Raw genomic sequence first — 27,784 nt, 5'->3', positions numbered from 1 at the left:
AGTCGGCGCTCCCGCCCGCCCGGCGCGGGCTCGGTGCTGGGGAGGACGCGCCCACCGCCCGCCCGTTCTCCGCGCAGCGGCCGGCGCGCTCCGTTTCTGGGCGGAAGCCGGCCGAGTCCCTCGGAATCGAGCGGCCGGCGCGGGAAGGGGGCGGGGGCTGCGCGCGCGAGAACAATAATCGGATCGCGGCCGCGGCTGCTGCCCGAGGAGGGGTCCGGAGGCGGCGCGAGGCCCGGCCCGCCGCGCCCGGAGCCGGGAGAGAGGCCGGCGGCGGCATGCGACAGGCTGCGCGGCGTCCGTGAGCGCGCGGCGGGCCGAGCCGAGGCCGGGCGCCCCTCCCCAACGCCGGGCCGTGATTTGCAGGCCCGCTGCGCCCCCAGCCCAGCCCGCGCCTCCGCCGCCGTTCGCCGCTTCCCCTCGTCGGAGCGGCCGCCCGTCCGCCCGTCCGAGGCCGCGGGGGGGGGGCGGCCTGCCGGCGTCTTCGCGGCGACCGAGGACGACCGGGAAGGGGAGCGGCCGGGATGGCGCGCCCGCGGCCCCGCGAGTACAAGGCGGGCGACCTGGTGTTCGCCAAGATGAAGGGCTACCCGCACTGGCCGGCCCGGGTGAGTACGGCGGCCGCGCGCGGGCCCGCCCGCCCACCATTTTCCCTCCATGATGGCGCGCCCGCCCCCTTCCCCTTGCCTCCCCGGCCCTGCAGGCCGCCGCCGCCGCCGCCCCGGGAGCCTGGCGCGGGTGGAACCCGCGGCCTGGGGCGGCAGCGGCGGCCCGGTAGGGTCGTCGGGGCGCGCGCTGCAAATGGCCGTCCGCGGGCGGGCGGCGGCGGCGGCGCATCCTGGCGAGGCCGGGCGGTGTCACTGAGAGGCCAGCGGGAGCCCGCTGGCACCCGTTCATCCATCGAGCGGAGCATCCTCCGCCATCCAGACTTGTTGAGTCTTCCCCGAGCGCGATTCCGGGGCCCCCGCCAGCCTCTCCTTGTCCCGGGTACGTGCCTCCCGGTTCGCCTCGTTCCCGTGAACCGACGCCCGGGAGAGCGGGCTGGTGGCCCCGGGACGCCCCTCGCGCCTCTTCACCTCCATGTTTGTTTTAGGTCGATCCCAGACCTACCTGATCCTTGGTCTCCGCTCCAGCCCGCACGGGCTCTCCCGTCCTTGGGAACATCTGCCTGTCACACAGACACGGCATTGACATCTTTTTGGGAGGCCCTTTGAGTGAGGAGGAGCCGCAACACTACCGTGTGTGCTTTGTGTTTTAAACTACATCCCTTTTAATTTTGTAATAGTTGGCAGTTCGTTGCTTGAAATAAGACACAGCGTGGAAAGCAGGGTCCAGGCATCTTGGAGGCTCTGTCGGTGCCCTTGAGGAACCGAACTGGGCATGGGGAATATTGGTATGCATGTGAGGGTGAGCCGTAAAACGTTGTCTGGTAGTCAAACGATGAGAGCAAAACAACAACAAAAAAAAACCCCAAAATACACCCATTCAAAAAAGGAAGTGACATCATGGGTGACCAAACTGCAGTTTAGTGAAGTTGAAGTAATGGATGAACGTAATTACATTTGTGTGTGGGGGTGTGTTTGTGTTTTGTTTGGTTGGTTGGTCTTTCTTTTTTCTTTCTTTCTTTCTTTTCTTTTCTTTTTTTTTTTTTTTTTGGTACTTAGTTTGGTGTGGTTGTGAAATGGAAAGGACCCTGGGGCAGGGATTGGGAGGCCTGGCATCTGATCTGGGCTCATCATCTGAGCTGTCTGAATGTCCCTTTCCTGCACGTAGAAATGCTCACCTCTAGGATTCCCTGCATCTCCTGACAGCCTCAGATGCCAAGTGCAGAAGAGTCTTTTCCACCTTCCATTAGGCTGTGCCAGTAACTTTTCTCCACATCTGAACTGTAGGTTGTCCTTAAAGAAGGCACACTTTTTAGGGTGGAATAACTCATTATGTTCATGCTGTATAGCCATACTGCTTGAAGGGCAAGATGTGTGACTTTAGGAGTCTTCTAGGGAATCCCCGAATATTTTTGTCAAGTAAGAAATAAAGAGCTGATAGGGTGCCTGTATTCATAAATAGTCAAAACTGCAGTAAAGGTTATTAGTAGTCAGTCATTTCCTTGTAACACGATGTCTTTTCTTTAATCTTAGAGGAATATTCCCAAGAGTCAAAAAATAAAATAGTCTTAAAAATTTCATTAGGGCTGCTTGCATAGCTTGACCACCTGTAGTAATCGTGAAACAAAAAAAGTACTACAGAAGTGGTCCTCGTTGTAGAGCTAATTGAACATGAAGTTGCCAGAAGTTATCATTCCGAACCGAGACAAACTGGAACAGAAGATGAGGAAGTGACATCAACTAGGTTGTTAGATAAGATACAATAAATACAGGAAAGAAAAAAATCCATATCTGTTCACATCTAACAAGAGGCCCTCAAGGAAAAGACGTAGGTTTGCCTTAAGTGTGTTATTTTATAGTGAGTGTCATGTTGCAATCTCCAAGGAAAGGTCAAGGTTGGAAAGAGAAAATGACGCTGGAGTGGTCCCAACTCTTGGGTAGCTCCAGTGCCATGTGCTTTTTATACATGCTCTCAGTTTCTTTTCATCCCAACCCTATGAGTTATTTCCCTATTTCACACCTGGCTATAGCTTTGTAGATGATGTTATAAAATACTAATTAGTGGGGGGAAGATCCTGTTCATTCAAATTTCAAATGCTGTCACTGGTTAGGAAGGCCAGACATTGCAGCTTTCTTTTCTTTAATTTTTTTTAAAGATTTTATTTATTCATTTTTTAGAGAGGGGAAGGAAAAGAGAAAAACATCAGTGTGTTGTTATCTCTCATGCATCCTCCCCTGGGGACCTGGCCCCCAACCCAGGCATGTGCCCTGACTGGGAATCGAACCAGCAGCCCTTTGGTTCTTAGGCCAGTGCTCAGTCCACTGAGCCACACTAGCCAGGGCCAGACATTGCAGCTTTCTAACAGAGCCGGAATGGAGAGGTGACTTCCCTGCTGTCGGGAAAACATTTGCTCCTGGACAGCCCCTGGGGAGCAATGTGTGTGCTAAACTTTGCTTGGATTCAGCTCTCAGCTGGACTTCAGGCTCTGTGACCTCAGGCATGGTCTGCAATCCTGTCCAGTTTCAGTTCACTCTCAAACACAGCAAGCAGTGGTACCTGAATGCTCCTACCTTCTTTCCTTTTGAGTTTCTAACTTTTCTCCAAGTATCACCACACTTTTTTTAATTGTCAACTCTTTTTTTAATAGCTTATCTTTTATTGTATTTGTTTCTCATTACCATTTACCCCTCTTATACCCTCTACCACCTCCACTCATACAGTTTTCAACTCTTGAGTGGGTTTATTTTTTTCTAACATTTTATCACGAAAAAATCTCAAATATATAGAAAAAGTTACCTGTATAGTGAACACCCATGTATCTACCACCTGGATTCTGTAATTAACGCTGTGTTATGCTTGCTGTCACCTTCGTCCCTCTGTGCATGTAGCAGTTCATCTTATTTTAATGTATTTCAGAGTAAGTTGCAGACATCACTGTAATTTCCTCCTAGACGCTTCAGAATGCATATCATTAGTTAGTGGTCAATATTTTTTGTAGATCCTTTTTTTTTCCTTTTGAGGTAAGATTTACCTAGACTGAAACACACCTGAAATGTGGCATTCACTGAGCTTGACAAATGTGTAGGCTGGTGTGACAAACCCCTGGCAAAGTACAGAACAGCACCAGTGCCCCTGGAAACGCCCCATGCCTCTTCCCAGTGGGTCCTTGTGCCCTTCTCTGTCCACGAGTCCTTATTCTAACATGAAGTAGCAGCTGGCTATTCTGAACAGAGTATAATTGATTGTAGATGACTTCAAGAATTAGAAGTTCACTTATGCATAAGGGTTGCCTGGCGAAATACTTATGCTAAAATGAGAGTCCGAACCCTCTTAATTGTAGATCCTGTTAGTAAAAAAAAAAAAAAAAAAAAAAAAAATCTGAGCATGCATCCCAAGTAGGTGTGAATTTCCTTTACAATTACACATAGTTGTATTTGGTACTATTATGTACACTATAAAACACTGGAAGGAAAACATGATACAAATAATATTTTATTTGTTTTTATTTGTTTTATTTATTTTGTTTTAAAATTCTTATTGGCAGAATATCGTTAATATAATAGATGAAGTCCATATTTCTTGAAGTGTTAATTTTTGGAATATTTTTTGCCTGCTTCTTGTGAGATCTGGCTACACGGTCCCAGTTTTCCTTTTCCAAAGGGATTTTCTGCTGTAGGGCTGTCAGCGTGGCTGTTGTTTGCTGGTACAGGCATTGTGAGAATTATATTTGTAGGACTCCTTTTAGCCATGTGTTTACCTGGTCAGAGTTCAGTAGAAGCAAGATTCCCTAATTCCGCTCCACAGCCACACGCAGGATGGCAGTGAATCACCAGTACTCCCAAAGTGAGTGAATACAACCATCTGAATAAGGAGACGAGTGTCACTTTATGTAGTAAATATCACTAAGTTTTACTGTTTAGGTAAAAGAATAAGAAACTGAAATAGAAGCTGTACTATTTTTTTCTCTCAACCCCCACACTGGCTTGTGTATCCCTGAGGTGGGAGCATTCTGCTTGTATTTCCCCTGCTTTAAAAGGTGGAAAAACCAAAAGTTCCAGAACTCTTGTGCTTCTACTGAAGAGCTTTTTTAAATGTAAAACTGTGTATGAAAACTCTCAGACGATACCGTCACTTCAGAAACCTGGCCGGATCTACTGTAGTTAAACCCAGGGCTACCTTGTGGCTCAGAAGGCTGTCGGAGGCCTGTACCCCGGGAAGTGAGTGTTGCTCTCCACGCGAAGGCAGGAGTGTACAAGAATGCTTCTGCAGAGCAGCATCACGATCACAGACGTCCCAGAGTGGCCCAGAGGTCTGTCAACAGGAGAGCGGATGCGCACATCTGCAGTCCATTCATGGGGTGGGCTCTGACTCAGTACCAGTGAGGATCAACAATGCCGGGTGGAGTGAAAAAAGCCAGACACAAAACAGTAGGGTATGATTCCCTGACAGTCACAGATGGGCGAGGCAGCTCAGCGGTGATGAGGGTGTGGCAGGCGGGGAAAGCGCACCGCCTGGGAGGGGCACTGGAAGTGTCTGTGCCTTGCTCTGGGTGGTGATTACTCGGGTGTGTGAGTATGTGAACGTTTATCAAGCTGCACATTGAAGACTTATGTGCTGTACTGTATGTAACTTTGTGCCTCAGTTTACAAAACACACACTCTGTGTGAGGTGGGGGAAAGGAGAATCTAATACTCCAAGCTTCTTCGTGTATTGACTTTCACCATTCTTAGCTTTGGATGAGAATTTTTTTTTTAAGGCCTTAGTCCTGCCAGGTTGCTGCTCATCATATATTTTTTAATATGTTTATTTTATAGAGAGAATGAGGGTGGGGGATGAGAGAGAAACATCAGTAGGTGGCCTCCCATAGGCGCTGCAACTGGGGATCGAACCTACAACCTGGGTTTTGTGCCCTGACCGGAAATCGAACCTTCAGCCTTGCGGTGTGCTAGGTGATGCTCGACCTAGCCACCCGGCCAGGGCTCCTGACGTTTTCAGTCCAGCTCAACCTCTCACTGGATACAAGAAGAAAGCATTAAACTTACCATTCTGTGATAAGAACTTGAAGGGCTGAACTCTTACTGAACTTTTATTGAGCACCTACTGTGTGTTAGGCACTGTGCTAGGGATGGTTTTTTCATTTTCTACCAACATTAAATTGCAGCGATTTTAAATAGCATGATGTAAAGTATTTTCATTTCCTTTATTAATATAAATACTAGTTGGGAATCCTCAATTTATGATCCATAGCACTTTGATTTTATTATTTATTTATTTATTTATTTATTTGCCTTTGATAATAAACTACTAGACTGTGAGACTGTATTCCTGGGGATCAGGCTACATATTCTCAGGAAACCGCTCGGCACTTACGTTCTTTATCGTCTTAACATAAAGTAAGATGTTGATCATCTTCACCACTGTGGCCTGAGTCCAGAGAAGTCCATCAGTGGCTCGCTCCTCAGGCAGAGTGACAGGCGCACTCAGCCTTTGCCCCAGGGGCTGCGCGTTCGTTCATTCACATTGCCAAGGAACTGGCAGTGTGTCTCATTTTCTTCTGCTTAATCCTGGGAGCACACAGGCAACACGGACTGTTCGTGCCAATATGTACTTCCTGCATTGCTCCCACGTCCACCGGACGAATCTGCGTTCCTGGCATCTCCCTTTGGGAAGGCGCTAATGGCTGCTGTTTCCCTGTGCTTTGGAAAATGTTAGTTCTCTGAAGTCACCTTTCCACCATCGGAGATTGTGTTTGATTCTTTTGAAAAAAATGACTGCTGGTTTAAAATTATATATGAGTTTATTGAAAATGTCTTACAAGCACTAGAAAACCATCATAAAGTAGTAAGTTTAGTAAGGGAAGAACCCAAATACTACTGTTTGTTGGAGAAGGACGTCTTCTGTTGTGGAAGAGTCTCCAGATGTTAGGTCAGAATGTGGCCCACTTGGTGCAGCGGGACTAGTTGGAGGCAGAAAGGCTCTTTAAGCCTTTCCCAGCCAGGTGTGTGGGCGGCTGTCGCCTGCAGTGCCGGGGGAGGCGCAGAAGTTGAGAAGAAGAGATGAGACTTTGTTTAGGGATTTGGTAGATTACCTTTGTGAGTCTAATAATTTTAAAAAATGAGGCTTGCATTTTGTGTCTTTTAATTTTAGTTTTCTAATAACTCATCTTTAATATATTCTATAAAAATGGCAGTCTAGGACAAATTAGAAATTTATAAATAAAAACCAGTCCTTTGCCACAGAGAAGTGCTGACTATAAAGGACCCTTAAAGGTCAGTAGTGGTCCTTGCACCTAAAATAATTTGCTCGTGCTGTGACGCACTGAAACTGTCTTATTGAAGAGAGAAAGGAATGACCTTCATGTTGTAAATACTAAGTTTCGCCTGTGTTAAAAAATTTATTACACAGATAATGATGTTCTTTGTTGAAAGATCAGTACCCCTAACCCTTGTTCTTAGCATCATGGGTGTGCACCTGTATGTGTAGGTGCGTGACTTTTGCACTATATACAATTTTGCATCATTTCCCCCCAGTTAAACACTGTATCTTAGATGTGATTCACTGCCAATGAATGTATTTCTATGACAGTATTTGTAATAGCCTCCTGGTAATTTATGATATGGACCTATTGCAAATAGTAACCACTTCCTGTTATAGGACATTTAGGTTATTTCCTTTTTTTTTTTACTATAAAGTAGTACTCTGAAAAAGGATTCTTTTAGCTAAATCAGTGATTTTCAACTGTCGTGCTACAAGAATGGTTAAGACATGTAATACGTGCCTGTTTAGTCAGGGGCACTGACCTGCTTTCCCTCAGAGTGTCAAAAAAACCCAACAACAACCAACACAGCAATAGCTGTCCAGTGTGAATGAATCAAAATTACACCTATTTTTTTTGTCAGGTCCGTAAAAATGCATATTTTTCGGTGTGCTGCAGAATTGCAGTTACTAGTTTATGTGCCGTGGGATGCACAAGGGTGAGAAGTGCTGGGCCAGATCATTAATCCATTATTTCCTTAGCACAAATCTCTGGAAATTAATGTTTGAGTCAGGAGGTGTGCGTGCATTTTGAGGCTTTGGGTTTATGTTGTTACCAAAGTCCTCCAGAAAAGTTTTGACTTTAAAAAAAAAATTATTGATTGATTTTTTTTTATAGAAAGAAACATTGATTTTGTTGTTCTACTAACTTGTGCATTCAGTGGTTGCTTCCTGTACGTGCCCTGACCAGAGATCGAACCCGCAACCTTGGCACATCAGGACAGCGCTCGAATCACCTGAGCTACCTGGCCAAGGAAAATTCTGAGTAGCTTTACCCTCTAGCAGAATGAGAAAATGTCTGTTTTCTTACATATTTACTAAAAGTAGGTGATCCAAATTTTTAAAAATCTTTGTCATTTTAATAAACAAATTTTTTTTGACTAAACGTTTTATTTACAAGTTAGGCTGAATATATATCATGTAGGGTATATATTGAATCAAATTACTATATGTCTTGATTACAGACTTGAATATATGTAGGTATGCCCCCATAAGAAAACCAAGATGTAGTTTAAGAAATTCAGCTAAGGTCATGCTTAATCAGTGTCCTAATCCCTGACTATTAAGAGAGCCATGGGGACACAGGAAACGTGGTATTGGGTTAAGTGAAAGGGCTGAAAAAGCGTTGGCGGTGGTGCGCGAGTAATATCTTCCTCCACATATGCATACACTTGTTTTACAAGTTGCTGTGAATCCAGCCATCTTAATTGCGACATTAATTTTATTTCTCTAGTCTCTATCTCTTTGAAAGCTCTTTCACCGAGGCAGTTTAAAAACAAGTGACGCGTGCTGCAAGAGCAGCGGTCAGTCTGAGTGAACGGCGCGCCGTCAAGGTGGGAGAGCGCGCAAACCGAATGGTGGTCAGGCAGGGGTGAGGTGTGCTAGTCCAGCACAGCGTAGAAGTTTAGCTGTTCGCCAGTGCACTGCATTCCCAGCTCCTGGAACGGCATTTCCCTGTGTTATTTCACTGCTGTTCATGTACATAATCTCCTAGCCGAGTGAAATAGGTAGAAGAGGTGACTGAATTTTTGCTCTGTCTTACTCTTACCTAGATAACGATTTGCTGCTGTTAGTCAGGTGGGTGACCATCCTGTGATCCCAGAGCCACAGTGAGGTCAGGAGAATGAAGTGACCTGATGACCAGGAGCCCAAGCCTTTAGAGAGACATTGTCCAGGTTTCTGCCGAGGTGTCCTGCGCCACAGGGAAAGGCAGCTGGCTGGACCAGGAGCTGAAGACCGACATCTCATTCCGCTGCTGCCTTGGCTTGTTAGCGAAGCTTCTGTCTCTGTTACAGCCTCCGTAAAATACGGAGGATGATCATTCTTATTTTTTCTTTTTTCCTAAGAAGTACATGAAAAGAAGTGTTTGCTAATTGAGTACCAATAATCACCTCCCAGGAACACCAGACTCCTCATTATAAAATGCTAAGAAGCATGTAAAGTCCCAGTAAATGCATTTGTGGTTTGGCTGGTGTGCCTTTCAGCTGCTTCCTTGTGGCTTTATGGTGATGAGTTGGCTTTGGACTCTGGGAGTTGTGGGGGCTTCCCGTTGTTACCCCTTGGAAATGAGTCGTCATTGCTGATGGGTTCCAATACAGTCTGGGTTAGTGGCTTTCGGGCTTTTTTTTTTTTTTTTTTTTGACTTAAATCCACAGTAGGAAATAAATATTAATGTCATATACACACACCAGAAAAGTCTTTTCAACAAATCATACATGATTCCTTCTTATATGTTTATATTGCATTTTGCATAAAATCAGGTTTCAACCTGTTGCGTTAGTTTGACTACCTGAGGTTGAAAAGCACTGGCTGGTCTGTTAGGCCAAAGGGGAGTGATGTATGAGTGAGTTCTGTCTGTTAACACAGAACAGGAGTTGGGTCTGGGGAATGAATTGACAGTCCTGCGCTTAATCCGCTGTCGTCACAATCTTACACAAGATCCTGTGACCTTGAAAAAATGAAACTTGTATTACGTTAGATCATTTAACCACCCAGGCCGGAATTTTTCTAGATCTCAACAGGCTCAGTGTACAGAGCAAGTCTTCGCACTCTCGTCTTCCTTTTCTTCTTTGAACTGCAGATGCGTCTCCAGCTTGGTTGAAATTGCAGTTTCATGTGTATGCCTTTTGAAGGGTGGTGAGCTCCATGCGTTCGGTAACTACCCAGCGTTCCCTGGCGGGTGCTGCCGAGGCTCTGGGGTTTGCGCAGGTGTGTGAGACTGGGCTGCGGAGGCGGCAGGCTCTGTGACGGGAGGACGAGGGGCTTCTAAACCGGAGGACTTCCTGGTGGGGCAGGTTGGTGGTGCCCCGAGAGGGGGATGTCAGGTCATGGGGCTAACATATTTCTAGTGGTTGTGCATTTCCTTTTAAATCACTTTTTGTCCAAACAAGAAGAAATTTCCAGGAAAAAGTACAATAAAGATTAAATCCAAAAGAAAAGGGGGAAAAAATTTTAAAGAGATTTCCTTGCCATTATTAGACATAGCGATCTCAGTAGAGAGAACCTAATACTGATGATAGCAAGGGATTCTTCAGTTTCTGAAAAGATATGTTTCTAAAAAGTTAGAGTAAGCACAGTTTTGTATCACACATCTGGCTGGCTGACTCACAGAGTAAGAACACTTCTGTGAGAAGATGGCCCCACTGTCCTGACCTGAACTCTCTGGGGACAAGGGGATAATGTTAGACTGACTGCACTGCAGTGCAGGTGTTCGAGTCCTCCAGCCGGCGTGCAGCCTGGGCTTCGGCTCACCAGCCCTGGCCTGTGTTTGCAGGGGGCGGAGGCAGGACAAGGCGTTTGGTAGGGTTATGAAACGCAATGCTCTCCATTGCTCATTTTTAATAAGCTCCTTGTTTGGGGCAAAGCAAGACCGAACGTGTCCCTTGTTTATGTATTGCTGTAAAAGCAAATTACAGAAATGGAGCGGTTCCACCAGAGCAGACTGTCGGCGAAGTTTGTTGAAGTGAGGTGGAGATGAGACTGCTTCTCCTTCGCAGCCGTGGCAGACCCTGGGCAAGCCCGTGGCCCCCGAGTTTCCCTTGGCACACCGGCCCCTGCTTGGTCAACTCCCTCCCGATCCCATTAGACCCATGTGCTCGCTCGAAATGCTCTCCCCCTAGTCTCCTTTTCTTTTTGATACATCCATCCCACTAACCTCTGCCTGGGTCATCCTTATAATCTGTCTTCTCTGCCCCAGCAACTGGCCTGCTGAGACCCGCTGGACAGAATCACAGAGCCGCGGGGCTGACTGCACGCAGGTCCTCACGCCGCTCCTGGGCCTTCTCCTCCCGGGGTCAGCCCTTGTCTGTCCTCCTCTGGCATTAACAGATACTTTCATGACTCCCTTCCTGCTCACCTTCTTTTCCGTCATTCTAAGCAAAGTATTTTGCCTTCACATTTCATTTATTCAGTTTGACGATGCAGTGGAAGAGCAAGAGCTTTGTGGGCAGAGCAGGCCGCGTCTACCTAGAGCCTGCTCCTTCGCCAGCACAGGCACACAATGGCCTCGCCTGCACAGGCCGGGCGCCACGCTGAGGGGTGGCAGCACGGCCCAGAGGAAACGGGGGAAGAGTGAGGTATGTGTGGCACGTAACGCCGGGATTGTCCTGTCAGCCGGGCAGCTCGATGGCTGAACCAGAAGTAACTGCAGTGACCAGCCCAGGGGGGACACGATGGCCGCACGAGGACGGGAATGTTCTTGATCCTCCTGACCTGGGCCCTTCGACAGGGTTAGGACAGGCAGTGTTTCGTCGTGTGTGTTTTCCTGCAAGTAAAAAGGGACAGGAATTACAACGAGCACGTGAATAGCTCATCCTGAGCGGGGTTTATTATTATAAAACTCCTTACCTGAGCTTCACATCCTCTAAGCTAAAGCAGGATGCCTGCCCGCCTGTCAGAGTGGTTGGTGGGGGTTCTCTGTCTCCTCTCCCGTCCCCCTCGTCCCGTGGGGGCGAGCGAGCAGGGCAGGGACTTCAGTGCAGCTCTTTCTGACTTGCTGTCCAACGCGGAGCAGGTCACGTGGTCAAAGAATCGATGCATTTTAGTTTTCTCCTCCGAACGCCCAAAGCAATGTTGGCACTGGACTTTATCTTAAATCTCATGTCTCAGGAGGCACTCATTTAACTTCTCACCGAAGACGTCACAGCTGTCTGCAGGGAGGGAAGAAACGGTGGTGCGCTGCTTAGGATGGCTCGTGGTGCGAAGTTCTGAGCCGCCTGCTCTGCGATCTCACACTGACTGTGTGGGCTGAGGTTCCCTGCAGATCAGGAGTCCGTGGGTGGGGAGGGACTAGGTACGTGCCCTGAAGTGGAACTGCTGGACCACGCAATTCTGCTTCTGATTTTCTGCAGAAATGCCATACTGTTTTTAATAGGGACTGCACTGTTTTACATGCCCACCCGCTGTGCACAGGAGTTCCAGTTTCTCTGCATCGTTGTCAGTAGTTATGATTTTCTGGGAGAGAGATATATATATACATACATATATATTTACGCACACATATATATACATATGTGTGTGTATATATATATATATCCTAATGGGTGTGAGGTGATATCTAGTGGTTTTGATCTGCATTTCCCTAATGATTGAGCATCTTTTCTGTGCTTATTGGCCATTTGTATATCTTCTTTGGAGAAATGTCTGTTCAAGGTCTTTGTCCATTTTCAAATTGGATTGCTGGTGTTTTGTTACTGAGTTGTAAGACTTCTTGACACATTCTGGATATTAACTCACTATCAGACACACGATCTGCCAATACTTCCTCCTGTCGGGGGGCCTCTTCACCCTGCTGATACGCAGCACACGTGGGTGAAGAAGGGGTCCCAGGGGTCTTTGCCTTGTTATCAGATCCCTGCAATAGCTCCAGAAGTTGCTGAACGACGAAAAGGCGAGACTGAGGATAGGCCTAGTGAGCGGGCCGGGCCTTCCCCGGGGCAGCAGCAGGGCGGTGCTCAGAGAGTGCCGCAGGGACCAGGCAGCCAGTGTGGTTTGGCTAAGCTGCCGGCTTTATTTGTCAAAAACAGGCATAGTTGAAGACTAAATATGGTTTAATTTTGTTTTATGCCTGGAATTATTCAAATGTTCATGTGATGTATTTCAACCTTGAGACATAAACTGAAGAAAGCGATCCCTGAGAAAATTACCCAGACAGTGCTGTGTTTTCCACGTGCTATTCCTTATGCCAGAACCCAAGTCTTGTGCTCTATTCGTGGGACTGTTGCAACTAGCTCATTGTGGTTTGTTTCTCATTTCATTGACAATGACATTGAAACAGTGAGAGTTAACATTGGTTCCCTAATCAGAATAATCGCCATTGTCTGCTCTCTTAACTGTGGCACACACTGGTGTTTTCTTCCACTGTCTACTTTCTATTTTTAAATGTTTGTTTAGCCATCCTGTCAGGAACACAACTTTTTTGGTTTTGTTCTTTGCTTTTCTTTTTTATTTTCAAATTGTTGCTTTTGGCAGAAAGACAAAGCTATCATCACATCTTTGTCCTTAAAAAGAGATGAATACAATAGGAAGTGGTTAGCACATGGTTACTGGTTCTGCTGCGAGGAAAATTTCGACAGTGCATCTGACACACTGGCACGCTTGCCCTTGAACTCGGTGATTTTTGCCTGTGTTGTTCGCAGGGGTCTGGGCCTGAGTCCCCCCCATCAGAGGCCTTCTGGGTCAGCGCTGCTGTCCTCGGTTTGAACGAACAGAGTATTTGCTCCCTCCTGCCTTCCTGCTGTTTCTCTGCTCCCACAGGCTAATCCAGAACGAGCTAGGACTGTGGGAACAGGCAGGTGATGAGTTCAAGAAGGGAGATGAAGTTCTTATCATTCAGGGTCTTACATTAATATGAGGTCAAGATTTTTAAAGCTATGGACAGTCATTGGGGCGTTTTGATGGGGAAGGCATGACCTGATCTGTTGTGTTCAGGGCCTGCAGAACCGGTCTTGGGGGGTGGGAGGGAGGGAGGTGGATGCCAGTTAGGAGGCTTTTGTAGAAGTTGACGCATGAGATGATGGTAGAGCAGACCAGAGGAGGAGGCAGAGGGTGTAGAAAGAACTGGTTAGCTGGTATTTGGGGGTGTAGTTGAAAAGACTTAGTGATGGATACGTCTTTATGGAGAGAAATCCGCACAAACATCCAGATTTCTCGTAGGAGCATCTGCTTGGACTCATGCCGTCTACTCCCACCAGGAGTATAAAGTAATGGAGCGGTCAGGCCATGAGACTGAGAGCCTGTTTGCAGACCCCTTAAATGTGAAGTGTCTTTGGGCCCCACATACGCCAGACCGAGGCTCAGAAGAGCAGCTCTGGAGTCTGGGGATAGAAGTACAAGACACACAGGCGGCATTCAGAGCCTTGGAACTGGATGATCTCCGAGGGAGGGCGTGGAGGGCGCGGAGGAAGAGGAGGAAGAGCAGCTCTGAGAGGAGCCTGAGAAGAAGTGGACGGCAAGGAAGGTAAAAAGTGTCAGGGAAGTGCCGCGTCCTGGGACTCCAGAGGAGAATGTTTTGGTGGACATACCGTGTAATGGAGAGAGTGCAATGGAAATCACAGGCACCCGCTTGATGTATTACAAATGAATAGTAAAAACAGAGAACCCTGTAGAGAAATGTAAAGATGACATGAATAGGCAGTTCCCTAAAGGGCAAATCCTAATGGCCAATAAACCTATGAAAAGATGTTTAGTCTCATCATTAATCAGGGAGATGCAAATCTGAAAGAGCAATATCACTGAATGATGTCAAATATCGGAACGGAGGTCATTTTCATACCGTGGTAGAAATGTAAATTATCACAGCCTTTTTGAAAGCAGTCTGGCAATACCTATTAAAATGAAAAACACTTTTAATCTGTGATCCAACAATCTCACTCCTGGAAATCTATCTTGTGGAAATAGAAGCTCCAATATATAAAAAATAAATAACTTTACTATAGCCTTTCTAAAGGGCAAAAACACTGAAAGTAAGGTAAATATCCATCCCTCGGGGAAATAAAGTATAGGTTATCCAATCACTGGATTATTTGCATCCATTACAAATAAATGAGTTAGATCTATGCCATTGGACTTTAAGGATTCTTCATAGTGCAGAGAATTTGATAAAACATGATTTATTTTGTGTGTGTATATAAAACATTGTAGCCCTCCCCAAAGCACTTCTGCCTGCATACGGAACATTTGCATCTGTGGGACTATGTACTTGAACCTGGAGGAACGCGCACTTTGTTATGGTAGTGATGGCCCGGAGGAAGGGAACTCCGAGGGAGGTTGCGGAGGTAAGTCTCCGCTCACCCACTCCCTCGATGAACACATACCATCCCCCAAAAGAAGAATGGTCTCCGTGATAAAACAGTGTCTGTGACTTATCCAATGTATGGAAAATGTGTGTGTAATTTGTTTTTAAAAATAAAAAGCTAAATCTGGGGTGTTCGCGTCACACATTTGTTATCTCACGGTTTCTGAGGGCTAGGAGCCCAGGTATGGCTTACCTGGACCTTCTGCCTCTGTCTCTCCCAAGATCATCTTAAGGGGGCAGATGTGCTTCCAGGCCCACTCCAGCTGTTGCTGGCAGGCTACTAGTGCGAAGGCCTTACTTGGTCACAAGCTGCTGTTGGTCACAGCCCTCCTGGGCTCCTGGCCACCCTGTCTGCTCCATGGAGCAGTTCACACGCGGCGGTTGGCGTCCCCAGGGCAGGCAGGCAGCATGGTGAGAGCCAGAAGGTGGGTGTGGCGCCCCTCCCGTTTGCCCCCAGTCAGGAAGAGGGGATCATACAAGGTGGCAGGAGCCAGGAACTGGGGGTCGTTGGGTGCCCCTCCCCAGCATTCCTGGGTTGATCTCATCTTTGTCTTGATCAAGGCCAGTGAACCTCTGTCGAATAGTCACATAAAACACCACACTCCCTGAGCATCTCAGGGTGTATCTCCGCCCTCTTTTCTGCTGTGGTCCCCTTTCCTCCAGGCAGGCTTCTGACAGGTTTTAAGACAGCCCCCTGTTACCTCTAGCTGTGGTTCATGGAAGGCTTGCATCTTTAGCACAGAAGCTCTGGGAGTGCGAGCCAGCAGCCCCCGCCTTCCCTGCCGTCAGAGCAGCTAAGCAGAAAGTCCCATCCTCTCCCGGGACTTCTCAGGCTGGAGTCAGACTCGCCTTCCATGACTCCCAAGTGCTAGAAGACATCTTAAGCTCTCCACCCCTCTGTTGTCGTCGCCGCTGTTGTCGCTGTGGGAGAGCTAGCGTTTTCCAGGGGTTTCGACCACGTTCTGGGCAAGTCTGACATGATGGTCACTTGCCTCCCTTTGGGATGTTGCCTCTTCTCCAGCTGTGGGTCTTCAGCTGAACCGACACGCGAGAAGTTCCACACTGACATCCTGGTCCATCTGTTTTTCGCCTTCTTCCTGCCCCTTTGAAGGCATCTGCCCTGGGTCGTGTGGAACCGGACAGTGAGCAGCAGGAGGGAGGATGGGGAAAAGAGGACAGGGAAGCGCTGAACACCCTTTGTTTCAGATTAGAATGGATAAATGTGGTCTCAGTGTTACCATGTAAACACTGTTTGAGTGGTGTTCTTGAAATATTTGAAGTACTTGTAGAACTAAAAATGAGGTATTTGAGTTATAATTCATAGAGTAAAGGTAAGCATGAAGAGGAAAAAAGCAGGCATAAAAAGCCAGGCCTGGCATTGCCAGCATCAATGATCTCCATGTGGACTGATAAGATCGAACAGTGTACTGTTTATAACAGACCGACCTGACAGAACGCAGAGGCAAACATTACTCCTGAGTTGGAAATACCACTTTATCCCACTTGAGTAAAACAAACAGAGAGATGGCAATGATTTATATCAGACAAAATAGCATTTAAGGGGAAAGCAGCTATTGCATATCATTGTCTGTTGCCAACATAAAACCCAATGAAGTTGACATTAAAAATTAAGAGAGATGCCTGAATTGGCACCAGTCTTATGAATTAATTGGTTTCACAAATGTCTGAATTTAGTTGTACGTGATTATCTTTCTTTAATTTTTTTTTTTTGGTGTGGGAGGCAGAGCTTGAAAGATCTGAGTAAAGCAGTGAAATCTTCCCCATAATTAAATAGGAAACAAAAGAATCAAAGGAAATTAGCTCAGTTTTAGACGAGCCATGGAACTAACTCCAGGACGTGAAGGAAACCTAGAGGTTGCCTCATGTAGCTAGCTCGTTTTACTGATATAAAAGTCAAGAGCCCGAGCGATTGAGTGATTAAGTGATACCTTCGACATCTGGATTCGGATCAGAAGCAGGACGTAACTACTAGTTTCTGGACTCGGAGTCCACGTGCACTCCGTACAGCCAGGCATCTGCTCTGTGACCCATGGTCCCCGCGGTTCAGAGACGCACTGGAAGGGTGAGCAGACCTCAGGCGGTGCTGCGTGTGAGTGAGCAGGGGTCTTCAGGGGGTGACTCCTGCTGTCCACGCCGCGCATGTGCACCTCCTCCAGTGCCAGCTGCTGGTAGGGCGTGCAGGTGGGCGTGGTTTGTAGAGATTTCTGAGTTTGTGCCTGGAACCCAGAGGAAAGGTGAGGGCCACAGATGGAGGTTTGGGAGTCCAGGACCATTTCTTGAAACACTCTAAGGAATTTGGACTTAATCTCATCGAGGTTCTCAGCCTCGGCTGTACGTAAGAGTTGCTAGGTCTTGGGAAAGGCTGGAGTATTTTTAGTCTTTCAAAGTTCCACAGGTTTTAAATGCCCAGATGGGAATGCTGTCCTCAGTGAGAAGTTGTAGAGGATTTGAAGTAAGGAAGTGGCATGTAATCAAATGTGCGTTTTCAAAGGTAATTCTAGGTGAAATTCTGTGCTGGGGGAGAGACTTGTAGAGGCAAGAAATGACTGCGTAATATTTCATCAAGTTAATTTTCTATAATTCTTCTGTCTTGTGCCGTTTACATTTCTAGGGGTGTGTGTAAATTTGCTATTATCCCCCCAAAATTCCTGTTTGGGGGATTTCGGGGGTGGTGGTGGCTTTAGTTACTTCACTAGGAGAGATTCCCAGGAGTGGCTGGCTCTGTGGAGTGGAAGGAAATTCGTGGTTGTGGCTGCCCCCGATGCGCTGTCAGCAGTTTGCATGGCTACTCTCCATGCCTTGGGCCGCACGTGGCATTCCAAATCATTTTCTGACGTTCGAGAAAAGAAAAACTGTTGGGGTTTTGATTAATTTTATTTTGAAATTAGCAGTATATTCTCAAAGCAATGTTTGCATTGTATTTATGGCATTTTACACGATCTAACTGTATGTTTACTAACTTAGCTTTGTCTCTGACAGATTGATGAACTCCCCGAGGGAGCAGTGAAGCCTCCTGCAAACAAGTACCCTATCTTCTTTTTTGGCACCCATGAAACGTAAGTCAGCAAAACCACCTGACTTTCAAAAGCTCTGATTGGACTCCGCTAGACTCCATTGCCGCAGACGCTCTATAACGTTTCCTATGTTGTGAGAATCCCTGCAGGCAACTAATACAAAACTACCACCCTTGATCGTGTATCTTAAGGGAAAGATTTCGCATTATTTAGCTTTTGCGCACCACCCTTGTTTCTGCTTCAGTGCGGGGCATCACCCGGAGTTCCCCGTAGGCCACTGAAGTCCCAGGGTAACCCCCCCTCCGCTCCCGGTGATTTCCTCTGTGGCTCTCACACGTTTCCCTTCCGGGAAAGGTTTTTTCCGTTCATACTTCCCAGAGCACATTGTGCCTATCTTCTCAGGCTTTCCCAATTTGTTGTATCCACAAGCAAACACACCACAAATTTTTTAAGGTGTTCTAATTGTATTGGTTTAGTACAGGCTAAGTGTTGAATAAAGGAATCTGAAAAGACAGGTATTTCTGTCTTTTGAAACAACCCAGAGGTGGGCAGCTAGAACAAGGTGTAGAGTGCTTGTTCTGGGGTCCAGCTTCCTCTGTCATTTGCCCTGCTGTTCTCTGGGGTGTTACCCTTGTCTGCTTATTTCCTTTAAAAAAAAGTTTTCATTAAAAGAAAAAACCAAATTGGCTAAGCAGCACTTCTGCATTTTGCAGGGAGAGGGAAGGGGGAAAGAGAAGAGGTGAAGGACATATAACTTCTTGTAAGCACGTGACAGGGCAGGGACCTGGGCGAGGGGCTGCACCCCGCTGTGGGGAAGCTGGGCCTGGCCAGCGAATGGATACCAGGGAACACACTAAGAATGTCTGGTTAAGTACCAGCACACAAATGGAAAATAGGAATTGCAAACGTTGTCAGGGAAAGGCAAAACTACCAGGAGCCCCTATGTGTCCCCAAATGCAGGGCCATCCCAGTGTGCCCTCGAGTGTCAGTGGGGCCCGGTGCGCACTCCCGGGTCTCCACTGGCTGCCTCTGCCCCGGCGTCTTCCCCGCTCTCACCTGGAAGGGGAGTTCTTCAAGAAAGGGCCCTGAGGACGTCTTTCTGATCTTCACAGGAGAGAGCTGTGTTTCCTTCTGGAAGTTGGTTTTCTTTCCTTTTGTTCTGCTTTTCCCAGTAGACACTGGGGACTGTGCAGCTGGGGTTTTCTTTCCTAGAGAATTTGCTGGAAAGTAGCACAGGGTCGCTGCCCGTGTTCCCGGGTCCCCACGCATTCTGCCTGGAAGCCTGTGTGTGAGACCTCCTGCGATGCGTGCCTAACTCCGGGTTTCTCTATGTTTCCAATTTGTGTGCCAAAACACTCTCTGGCGCCTTAGAAGATACTGCTATTAAAAATACCTCATGTTTGAAGGTCAGAGTACCCATTCTGTTTCTAATGTATCTCTGCAGCGCATTTCTCGGTCCCAAAGACCTTTTCCCATACAAGGAATACAAAGACAAGTTTGGGAAGTCCAACAAACGGAAAGGATTTAATGAAGGATTGTGGGAAATAGAAAATAACCCAGGAGTAAAGTTCACTGGATACCAGGTGAGGGTTTACGTCATCGTCACTTGCCGTAGCTCGTTTCTTGCTTTTAACTCCTTTTTGGATCTTTCCGATGATTCCTTTGCACCAGCAGTTACCCTCCCTTCGTTTGAAGCCAGCATTCTCCTTGGCTTTGGTAGCATTTTGGATGAAGTATAATTCTGTTACCCAGGAGGGTTGAAGTGGAGTGGTCATGGGAAAATTGAAGGTGACGGCCCTTTATTTTGAAAATCTTCAGAGTAAGCTGAACCCTTTCAAATTACAGTAGAAAGCTTCTTTTCACAGTCTATGTTCTTTGCTGTTTTTCAGAAGTGTAATTAGCTGATATGTTCTTTCTTAGGCAATTCAGCAACAGAGCTCCTCAGAAACGGAGGGAGAAGGCGGCAACACTGCAGACGCGAGCAGTGAGGAAGAGGGTGACAGAGTGGAGGAGGATGGAAAAGGCAAAAGGAAGAACGAAAAAGCTGGCTCGAAGAGGAAAAAGTCCTACACTTCAAAGGTTACTGAGACCCTGTGCCTGTTCTCATTATGCTGTGTGCACGTTCATTGAAAGTTTTAAGTTATTTTTAATTCATTCGTGGGCACACAGAAGTATACTGGCTCTGTGGAGCCTCTGCCTTGGAGACAGTGTAGCCAGGGGGAATCAGACAGGTAACTTCCGGTGAGGGTCAGGGTTACTGACTCTGGGCCTGATTCGGCCCCCACAATACTGCCGTGTCAGCGAGGAGGGGGCGGCTCTTTAGTGAGGGTGTGAGGCAGGTGTGCGTCCTGCAGTAACCTCCCGAGGAGTGTGCTGAAGAGTTAGGAACACGGGAGACTCGGTGCGACGCAGGGCCATCTCAGTGAGCTGTCCCGTTTCCTGGTCACAGAGCCGGTGTCCGTCCCTGCCCTCGTGTGCCTTGGAGTTCAGTGGGTTGAAGGGGGGACGGGGTAAACCACAAGTAATAAATATAAACCGTGAAGGGAAGGAATGGGAGCAGGAAGTGACAGAGAACCTACTTTAGATGAAGTAGCCAGGCCTTTGTGAAAAGGTGAGAATGGGGGCGGACAAGAGGAGAGCCCGGAGCCCAGAGTGGGCTGGGGGGCGGGCAGCTGTGGCTGGGGCGTTCTGAGGGAGGGAGAGAGGCAGGCAGAGGCTAAGTCGTAAAGAGTTATATGTCCCATTAACAACTTTGGATTTTATTCCAGATGTAACCGTAGTTTATTGAAGGTTTTAACAGAGGAGTGATGTGACTGTACGTTTACAAATTGAAAATGTAGGTTTTTCATATAGCAATTCAGAAATATAATTGAAAAACCATGAGATTGTAAAAACTATTCACCTTTTGGAAACTGAAAGCAAGATAAACGGACCTTTGAAGACCAGAGGTTGATCCAGGTTTTACCACAACTGGTCTGTCACGCACCTGAATACGTGAATAAAGTACTTCCATTTAGATTCCCAAGTTTAGTGGCTGGATACACATAAGGAAACTCCTTCAAATCAAGTGCCAAGAATTTATCAGACGACAAACACTTTATTTGATGGTCAGTAAAGTCTCCCAAGCTTGCATACGGGTACAATTGTATAAATACGTACTACCTCCTGTGCACCTAACGAAAACCATGGTATTTGCTTTGGATGGGGATAAAGTTTATAACTAACAAAATAATTAGAATTTTCCCCATCAGACTGTATTTTCCATTGCAGTGATTTTTTAAGCTGAATATCTTTCAGCTTTTTGGACTTCACTTAAATATGCAATTGAATTTATTTTATTTAACTTATGATTACCCGCAGAGCTTCTGCGTCTTTGTTGTGTGTCCCTACATCGTCCGAGGCAGCCTAGGGACTTAGCAGTGTGGTCGTGTGGCTTTTAAACAGCGTTAGTTCCTTCCTGGTTGGGAAGACCAGGAGTAGTAGGACTCGTGTATGTTTACATCTTTGTCTTAAAGTGGAATGGTGTGCCTTTGCTACTAAAAATCAGTGAGTCACGGGCTTTTTGACTGCATCTCAGTTAGAGGGCAAAGATCCCGCACACCCTCTACCTGATTCCATTTTTTTCTGTGAAAAAACAAAGCTCAGTCAGTAATCAGGATGAAAAGCTGTGCCACCAAACAGGTTTGAGGGAGGTTATAAATGTGTCTTCTGGCAGCAAGCGTGTGGACGATACACATTGGAGCCATAAGAGACACTGGGAAGTTATAGGGCAAAACTATCTTGCCTGCAAACCACTAGTAGTTTAGTTAAGGAAAAAAGATGGCAACAACTAGACACACAGCCAGTTCAAGACCACGCCGATGAAACAGACAGGGGTCCTTCCCCACAGTTCAGGGACTGCAGAGAGCATGCCCAGGAAGAGCGCTGCAAGATCACCAAATACGGCTTGGCAGCCATATGTCTTAGAACAATCTCAGCTGACTCTTCAGCAGACTTTGGCGACACCCTGATTCGGGTCTGTGCACGCCCAGCCCCATTGTAACACCTATAAACCACTCCTAGGGCTGCTTGCAGGCTTTGCGAGTGCTGTAAGTTCTAGAGAGTCATGCGCTGTCGTCCGGAAGCACTGCAGGCCAGGGGCTGTTGCTGGAGAATTGCTGGGAACGCGGTCGCTGCAGTTGAACAGGCGCACCCCGTTTCCTCGGGGACGGGAGGTGTGCACTTTCGGGTGGTCGTGCTCGATCTTAACCTTCACTCCGGACCTTCCACCGTGGGATTGTTAATCCCGCTGCCCCTTCGTGTAAAAGTAAAAATGGCCTCATTTTAAGCTGACATTTTGGGCTGGGTTGGTAGTTGCAGTTACGGAAAGGAGAAGCAGTGCAGTCAGTATATCCATCACACAGCCAGAAGATGTTTCTCTCTGGAAGTTGCATTTTAAAATTCTGATTGTCCGAGGAAGTTCCCATTGGCTAATTCGTTTCTGGAAGACCAAAGTGAGATGATTAAATCACTTGTGCCTTAGCCCTTGTTTACCAAGTGCTTCAAAGATTCCTAAAATTCACCAAAGAGGAAGTGCTGGCAAACGCTACATTTTACTCTCTTAAAGGTGTCCAGCCTTTGGTCACATGAATGCTGTTCTGCAGAGTAATTCTGGCTGCAAACTGTAACCGTACTTTCTTCTTCCCCTAGAGTTCATCTTGATTTCAGGTGCAGGATGATGGTAGGGGGAAGGGGCTGGCTCACCAGCATGGCCTTGGGTTCTAAATAACTACCCGTAATTTAAAAGATTGATTATTTTACATCTGGTGCTGTAAAAGGTTTGCCAACATCATCCCGTGTACACCTGCCACCACCCAGACAGCTCCAGCAGGCGTCCCAATGCCGATATCTGTCCGTTGTCTCAGGTGGTTTCGTCTCGTGTCTCTGGACCTTGGCGTCTGCTGGGAAGAGATGGGGAAGGACGGGATGACCTTTATGGTGCCTTCTAGCCCTGGAGCCTCCCTAAGGTGTCCATACAGCTCTGTTTGTTCATTGAGTTTTCTGGGCTCATGAGTCTCTGGTTCCTGCTTTTAACATCTCACTGCTGGACGGAACTAAAAGGAAAGGTCATCTAGTCCACGTCTTCTTGCTTCCAGCTGGTTAAACTGAGGGAGGCCCAGTGGGGTGAAATGACTGGTCCAAGGGCAGCTGGCCCGGGCCTGGAACCCTGCAGCTGGTGGCCTCAGACCCTGAGCGAGGCCAGCAGGACTGGGTGTAGGTCACTCCTACTGCATTTCTTACACTCGTGCACTTGGGTTTCCACTATTGACTATAGTTTTTAACTTGTCTGAACATTTAGAAATCCTCTAAACAGTCCCGGAAATCTCCAGGAGATGAAGATGACAAGGACTGCAAAGAAGAGGAAAACAAAAGTGGCTCGGAGGGTGGGGATGCCGGCAATGACACCAGAAACACAAGTTCAGACTCGCAAAAAACCAGCGAAGGGGTAAGAGCACCATTTTGACTTGAAAACAAGGATGACAAAAAATACGGTTAGTCAGCCTGTGTGGCACTTTGTCAGAAATAAATGCAATGAGCCCTGACTGGTGTGGCACGGTGGCTTGGGCGTTGTCCAGCAGAACGAAAGGTCACCAGTTCAATTCCCAGCCAGGGCACATTCCTGGGTTGTAGGCCAGGTCCCCGGTCGGGGGTGTGGGAGAGGCAACCAATTGATGTTTCTCACGCATCAATGTTTCTGTCCTTCCCTCCCTCTCTGTCTCTCTGCCTCCCTACCCCTCTCTCTAAAAAAAAATAAAATCTTGTAAAAAAATAAATAAATAAATAAATTTTTAGGTAAATGAACTGAGCCTATTACTTCAAGGAAAGCAAGTGGCAGTATTTGTTGCCAGTGATACAATTTTAGCTTTTAAGTGAAAATTAGAACTCTGAAAAACTTAAATCCTCCATGACCAACAGCTTCCCAAAAGATTTTTCTGAGAAGATTGGTAGTGATATTAAAAATGTAGTTAAAATTATTTTATAATGAAATGAGTATGTTTATAATGAAATATTTGGAAGACACAAATAACTCAAAACAACAACAAAAAAGCATGTCCTTGAAGTTGTGGTCACATCCTGGTGCCACCTTCACATTCTTTGGGGCAGTAATAATTTTCTGAGGCTGCTGTGGGACTACCTGTTTCAAAAATCATCTTTTGGATCAAATTGTTACTATGAATTTTCTACTAGTGTGGACATAGAATTTGCTGCCTGTAGCATTCATTTTAATAAAAACACATTGTTCAAGAAGTTTCTTTGGTTGATGAACAGTTTTTGATTGTTTAAAAGGGTATCTTCCTCCTTCACAAGGGAGGAAAATCCTTCAGAGTCTGTGAGTATCATCCTTTGTCCAGTGCTCTTATTTAACAGTTAGAGGTCACTAGGTACTGCATTTTGCAAGTTCACAGGTTTTAAATGTGGGGGTTTTTTTGTTTCTTTTTAAGACTGATTTTCTGAGTTTGGTAGGACCAGAGGCTGAGAAATGTGCTTCTGCCACTTGAGGGGATGGCGGGTTGAGCAGCTTTTCCTCCGTGGAGGCCCTGGTGTTCAGTGCCGGTGCTGCTCTGCGGCGAGAACACGCCCACAGGTGGACCACTCGTGCTCAGTGCTCACGGGCGCAGCCATCTACTCAGTGAAAGAAAGAGTGAGCAGGCTGTCCGAGAAGGAATAGTCGGAATAGTCGGGGCCTGAGTTCCCTTTTTCATTCGTCCCAAGACAGCGTTGCTGGGCGCCGTAATGTATTTGGGTCAGTGGTGAAGAAAACAAAAATAGGACCCCTGTGAGGAAATGTAGCCTGACACAGTTTAAAGTGGGACCCACGTGGGAACATCATTCTTATTTTTATTTTTATTTTTTAGGATTTTATTTATTTATTTATTTATTTTTAGGCACAGGGGAAGAGGGGAAAAAGAGGGAGAGAAACATCAATGTGTGGTTGTACTGGTGTTCCCCCTACTTGGCACCTGGCCTGCAACCCAGGCATGTGCCCTGACTGGGAATAGAACCGGGAACCCTTTGGTTCACAGGCCAGCACTGAATCCATTGAGCCACACCAGCCGGAGCAAAATATCATTCTTTTAGGAAATGGAAACAGTTTATCTTTGTTTCACACAGATGCCATCTAAATTCCTGAAGGAAGGTAGCCTGCCTTTCTTTTAGTCCATTTTGATTTTGTCAACTCTAGTATTTCTATAAGCCATGTGTTACAATAATTAAGTTGTAAATATTACACAGAATAATTTGCATACATTTCATATGCTTTTTAAAAAAGTCCTCACCCAAGGACATGCTTTTAGTGATTTGAGAGAGAAACAGACATTGATGTGAGAGAGACACATCGATTGGTTGCCTCCAGCCTGTGCCCCAACTGGGGATCGAACCTGCGACCTTTTTGGTGTATGGGGACAAATGCTCCGACCAACCGAGTTGCCCGACCAGGGCCACTCCAAATGTGTTTTAAATTTTCAGCATCTTACCTTTCTGTCTGGCACCACAGTCCTCAAAAGCACGGATTACCTGGGTTTCTCCACTGACACTGTCCCAGCAGCACCCCGAGCTCCGTGCCCTGCCAGACAGCCCACCGCATTCATTGGTTTTACTTTTCTTTCCTTTTATTCTAATGGAACACTGAAGACACCCTAGTAGTTCCTTTGGCCTTTTGCACCAGCAGGTACAAAGCGGAGCCTCAGGCTGTCCTTGCTGAGTGTTCTCCATGCTGCTGTGCAGGTGAAAATCGCAGAAGGCCCAGTCGTACACTGTCGGTGTGGACAGCTTTGGCTTTAATGTCCTAGTCCCCTAAAGGTCCGTTTTCTTTCTTCTTTTACAGACCTAACTACCGTAATGAGTGCTGCACATTGAGAGAAACCGCAAAAAGGTTGTGCGTTTGCTTGTCTACTACTCTTGGATTTGATATGAACCAACACGGTCCTCGTCACCCCCGACAGAACCCCCGTGTGTATGCACATCACTCACAGTCCTCTCTGTCTGTGTTTAGAGAAAGGGAAAAAAAAAAAAAAAAGACATTTTAGCCTTTTTTAAGGTTGTTGATTTAATTTCATGTTATTTGGTTGCATGAAGTTGCCCTTAACCACTAAGGATTATCGAGATTTTTGCACAAACTTAAAAGTGTCTAGGATCCTTTTATCAAGGCAGTTATGTTCTTAATTCTCCTGCCTTTACTCCGCCAGCACCAAATACGCAGACAAATATAAATTTACATTTAAAAAAGTGACCACTGAACATGGTGTATATTGCCTCTCTGTGACAGAATCCGGGAGCCGATTCCTAGACAGATAATGTTGGCATATTGAAGATGGAATTAAAATTGCTCTTCATTTTTGAGGCCATGTGTAAAGTTTAATCATACTGTAAAATACCTATTCCGTATTAGAAATAGCCAGCTGACAGCTTATACTTCTCAGAGCTCATGTTGTTCTGCACACACACTCAGTTTCTCTACGTGAAGTCAGTGAGTCCTTTTGTGTCACTCCAACAAAAGGCAACACTTTTTTCAGTCCCACTGCCAACACAGTTTGAGCAAATCACTCACGGTGGGTACTGGACCTTCTGAAGCTGGAGTTCAGCAGCAGCCCTATGGGAAACCAGAGCGAGCATCGGCTTTTAAAGACAGACTTTTCAAACAGCCTTGTTTTCTTTTGGAATTAGAATTAGAATAGTTACTATCCATCCACAAACCATTATTATGTGTACATTATTGTTGCTATTGTGATAATAGAGAATTTTATTTATTTTTATGCCAGCTTATATTGTGAGAACACATTTAGTCAGTTTGGGTTTTTTCCTCAATCCTGTTATGCTTGTCCTTGGAACATATTTCGCGTACTCGAGGTTTGTAGTTGAAAAGTTTACTGTAAAAAAAATCAAAAACAAAAAAAATGTATTGTTTTTACAGAATAAATTTATTGGAATGTGTACTGGGAGTAAGATTTGAGGTTGTAAACAGCTAAGTTAGTGTAATTTGGCTTCATATATGTAATGTGAGGTATTACTGTAATTCATATATTAAAGCAAAATTTGTTAACAGCAAGTTAACAATAGAGTCCAGTGCAGGCGAGGGTTTTCTTTTCCTTTTTAAACACTCTGGGTCTCAGGGTCGCTGTGTGAACTCTTGGGGGAGGGGACGGAGCAGTCCTGTGGTTGCTCATATAGCTAAGCTATTTCCCGGCTCACGGGACCCTCAGTTCAGACACCAATGTTGTCCGTGTGTTGATCTGGACCCCATTTTTTTCCCATTTCCTTTAAGAACTGGTGGATGGCACGGTGGTAGTGGCGGCAGTAGGGACACAGTGGAGGGCACCTGCGTGCCAGCGGCCCCGCCCCCTGCAGGGCACCACAGAGGCGGCTGTGCCCTTGGTTTCTCTCGCTTGGCATGTACTGACTTCCCTGTGTTACACTCTATTCGCCCACGATTCCAAATGTGCAAAGTGCATTAAAAGGTAGTAGGAATGACAATCCAGTTCTTATCCTTGAAAGGTCTTTTTTAATTTTGAGTATTTTAATTTAAAATTAGTGAAATTTAAGTTCTCAAAAGACCTCTTAGTGCTGACACAGGAGGAGAATGCAGGTGGTGTTTGGAATTGGAACATAAAAACAATAGCCTTTCAAAACAAACGCCCAAACTCTCTGAAAAAAAATTCAAATTTAATAAGATTTGTTGTCATAAAAAGACAAACAATTTTATTAAAAATATACACAGAAATACAGTAGAAATATCTCCAGTCACCAGTAAAACAAGTATTCCACTAAGGATAAAGATAAA

At 46.3% G+C, this 27,784-nt stretch overlaps 1 protein-coding gene across 1 annotated transcript; it reads left to right on the top strand.

Annotated features, from left to right (window-relative positions):
- On the top strand, window positions 1-27,743 carry HDGFL3 (HDGF like 3). The gene is made up of 6 exons (XM_053912865.2): window positions 1-605; window positions 17,933-18,009; window positions 19,412-19,550; window positions 19,888-20,046; window positions 23,306-23,452; window positions 25,832-27,743. The coding sequence occupies exons 1-6, from the start codon at window positions 522-524 to the stop codon at window positions 25,835-25,837; spliced, it is 612 nt and encodes a 203-aa protein (XP_053768840.1). The 5' UTR covers window positions 1-521; the 3' UTR covers window positions 25,838-27,743.
- Window positions 27,744-27,784: the final 41 nt, after the last annotated feature.

Source organism: Desmodus rotundus, chromosome 10 (genome assembly GCF_022682495.2).
Source record: "Desmodus rotundus isolate HL8 chromosome 10, HLdesRot8A.1, whole genome shotgun sequence".
Lineage (NCBI taxonomy): Eukaryota > Metazoa > Chordata > Mammalia > Chiroptera > Phyllostomidae > Desmodus > Desmodus rotundus.
The sequence above is the reverse complement of the archived record's forward strand: the minus strand, read 5'-3'. Positions and strand labels throughout refer to the sequence as shown.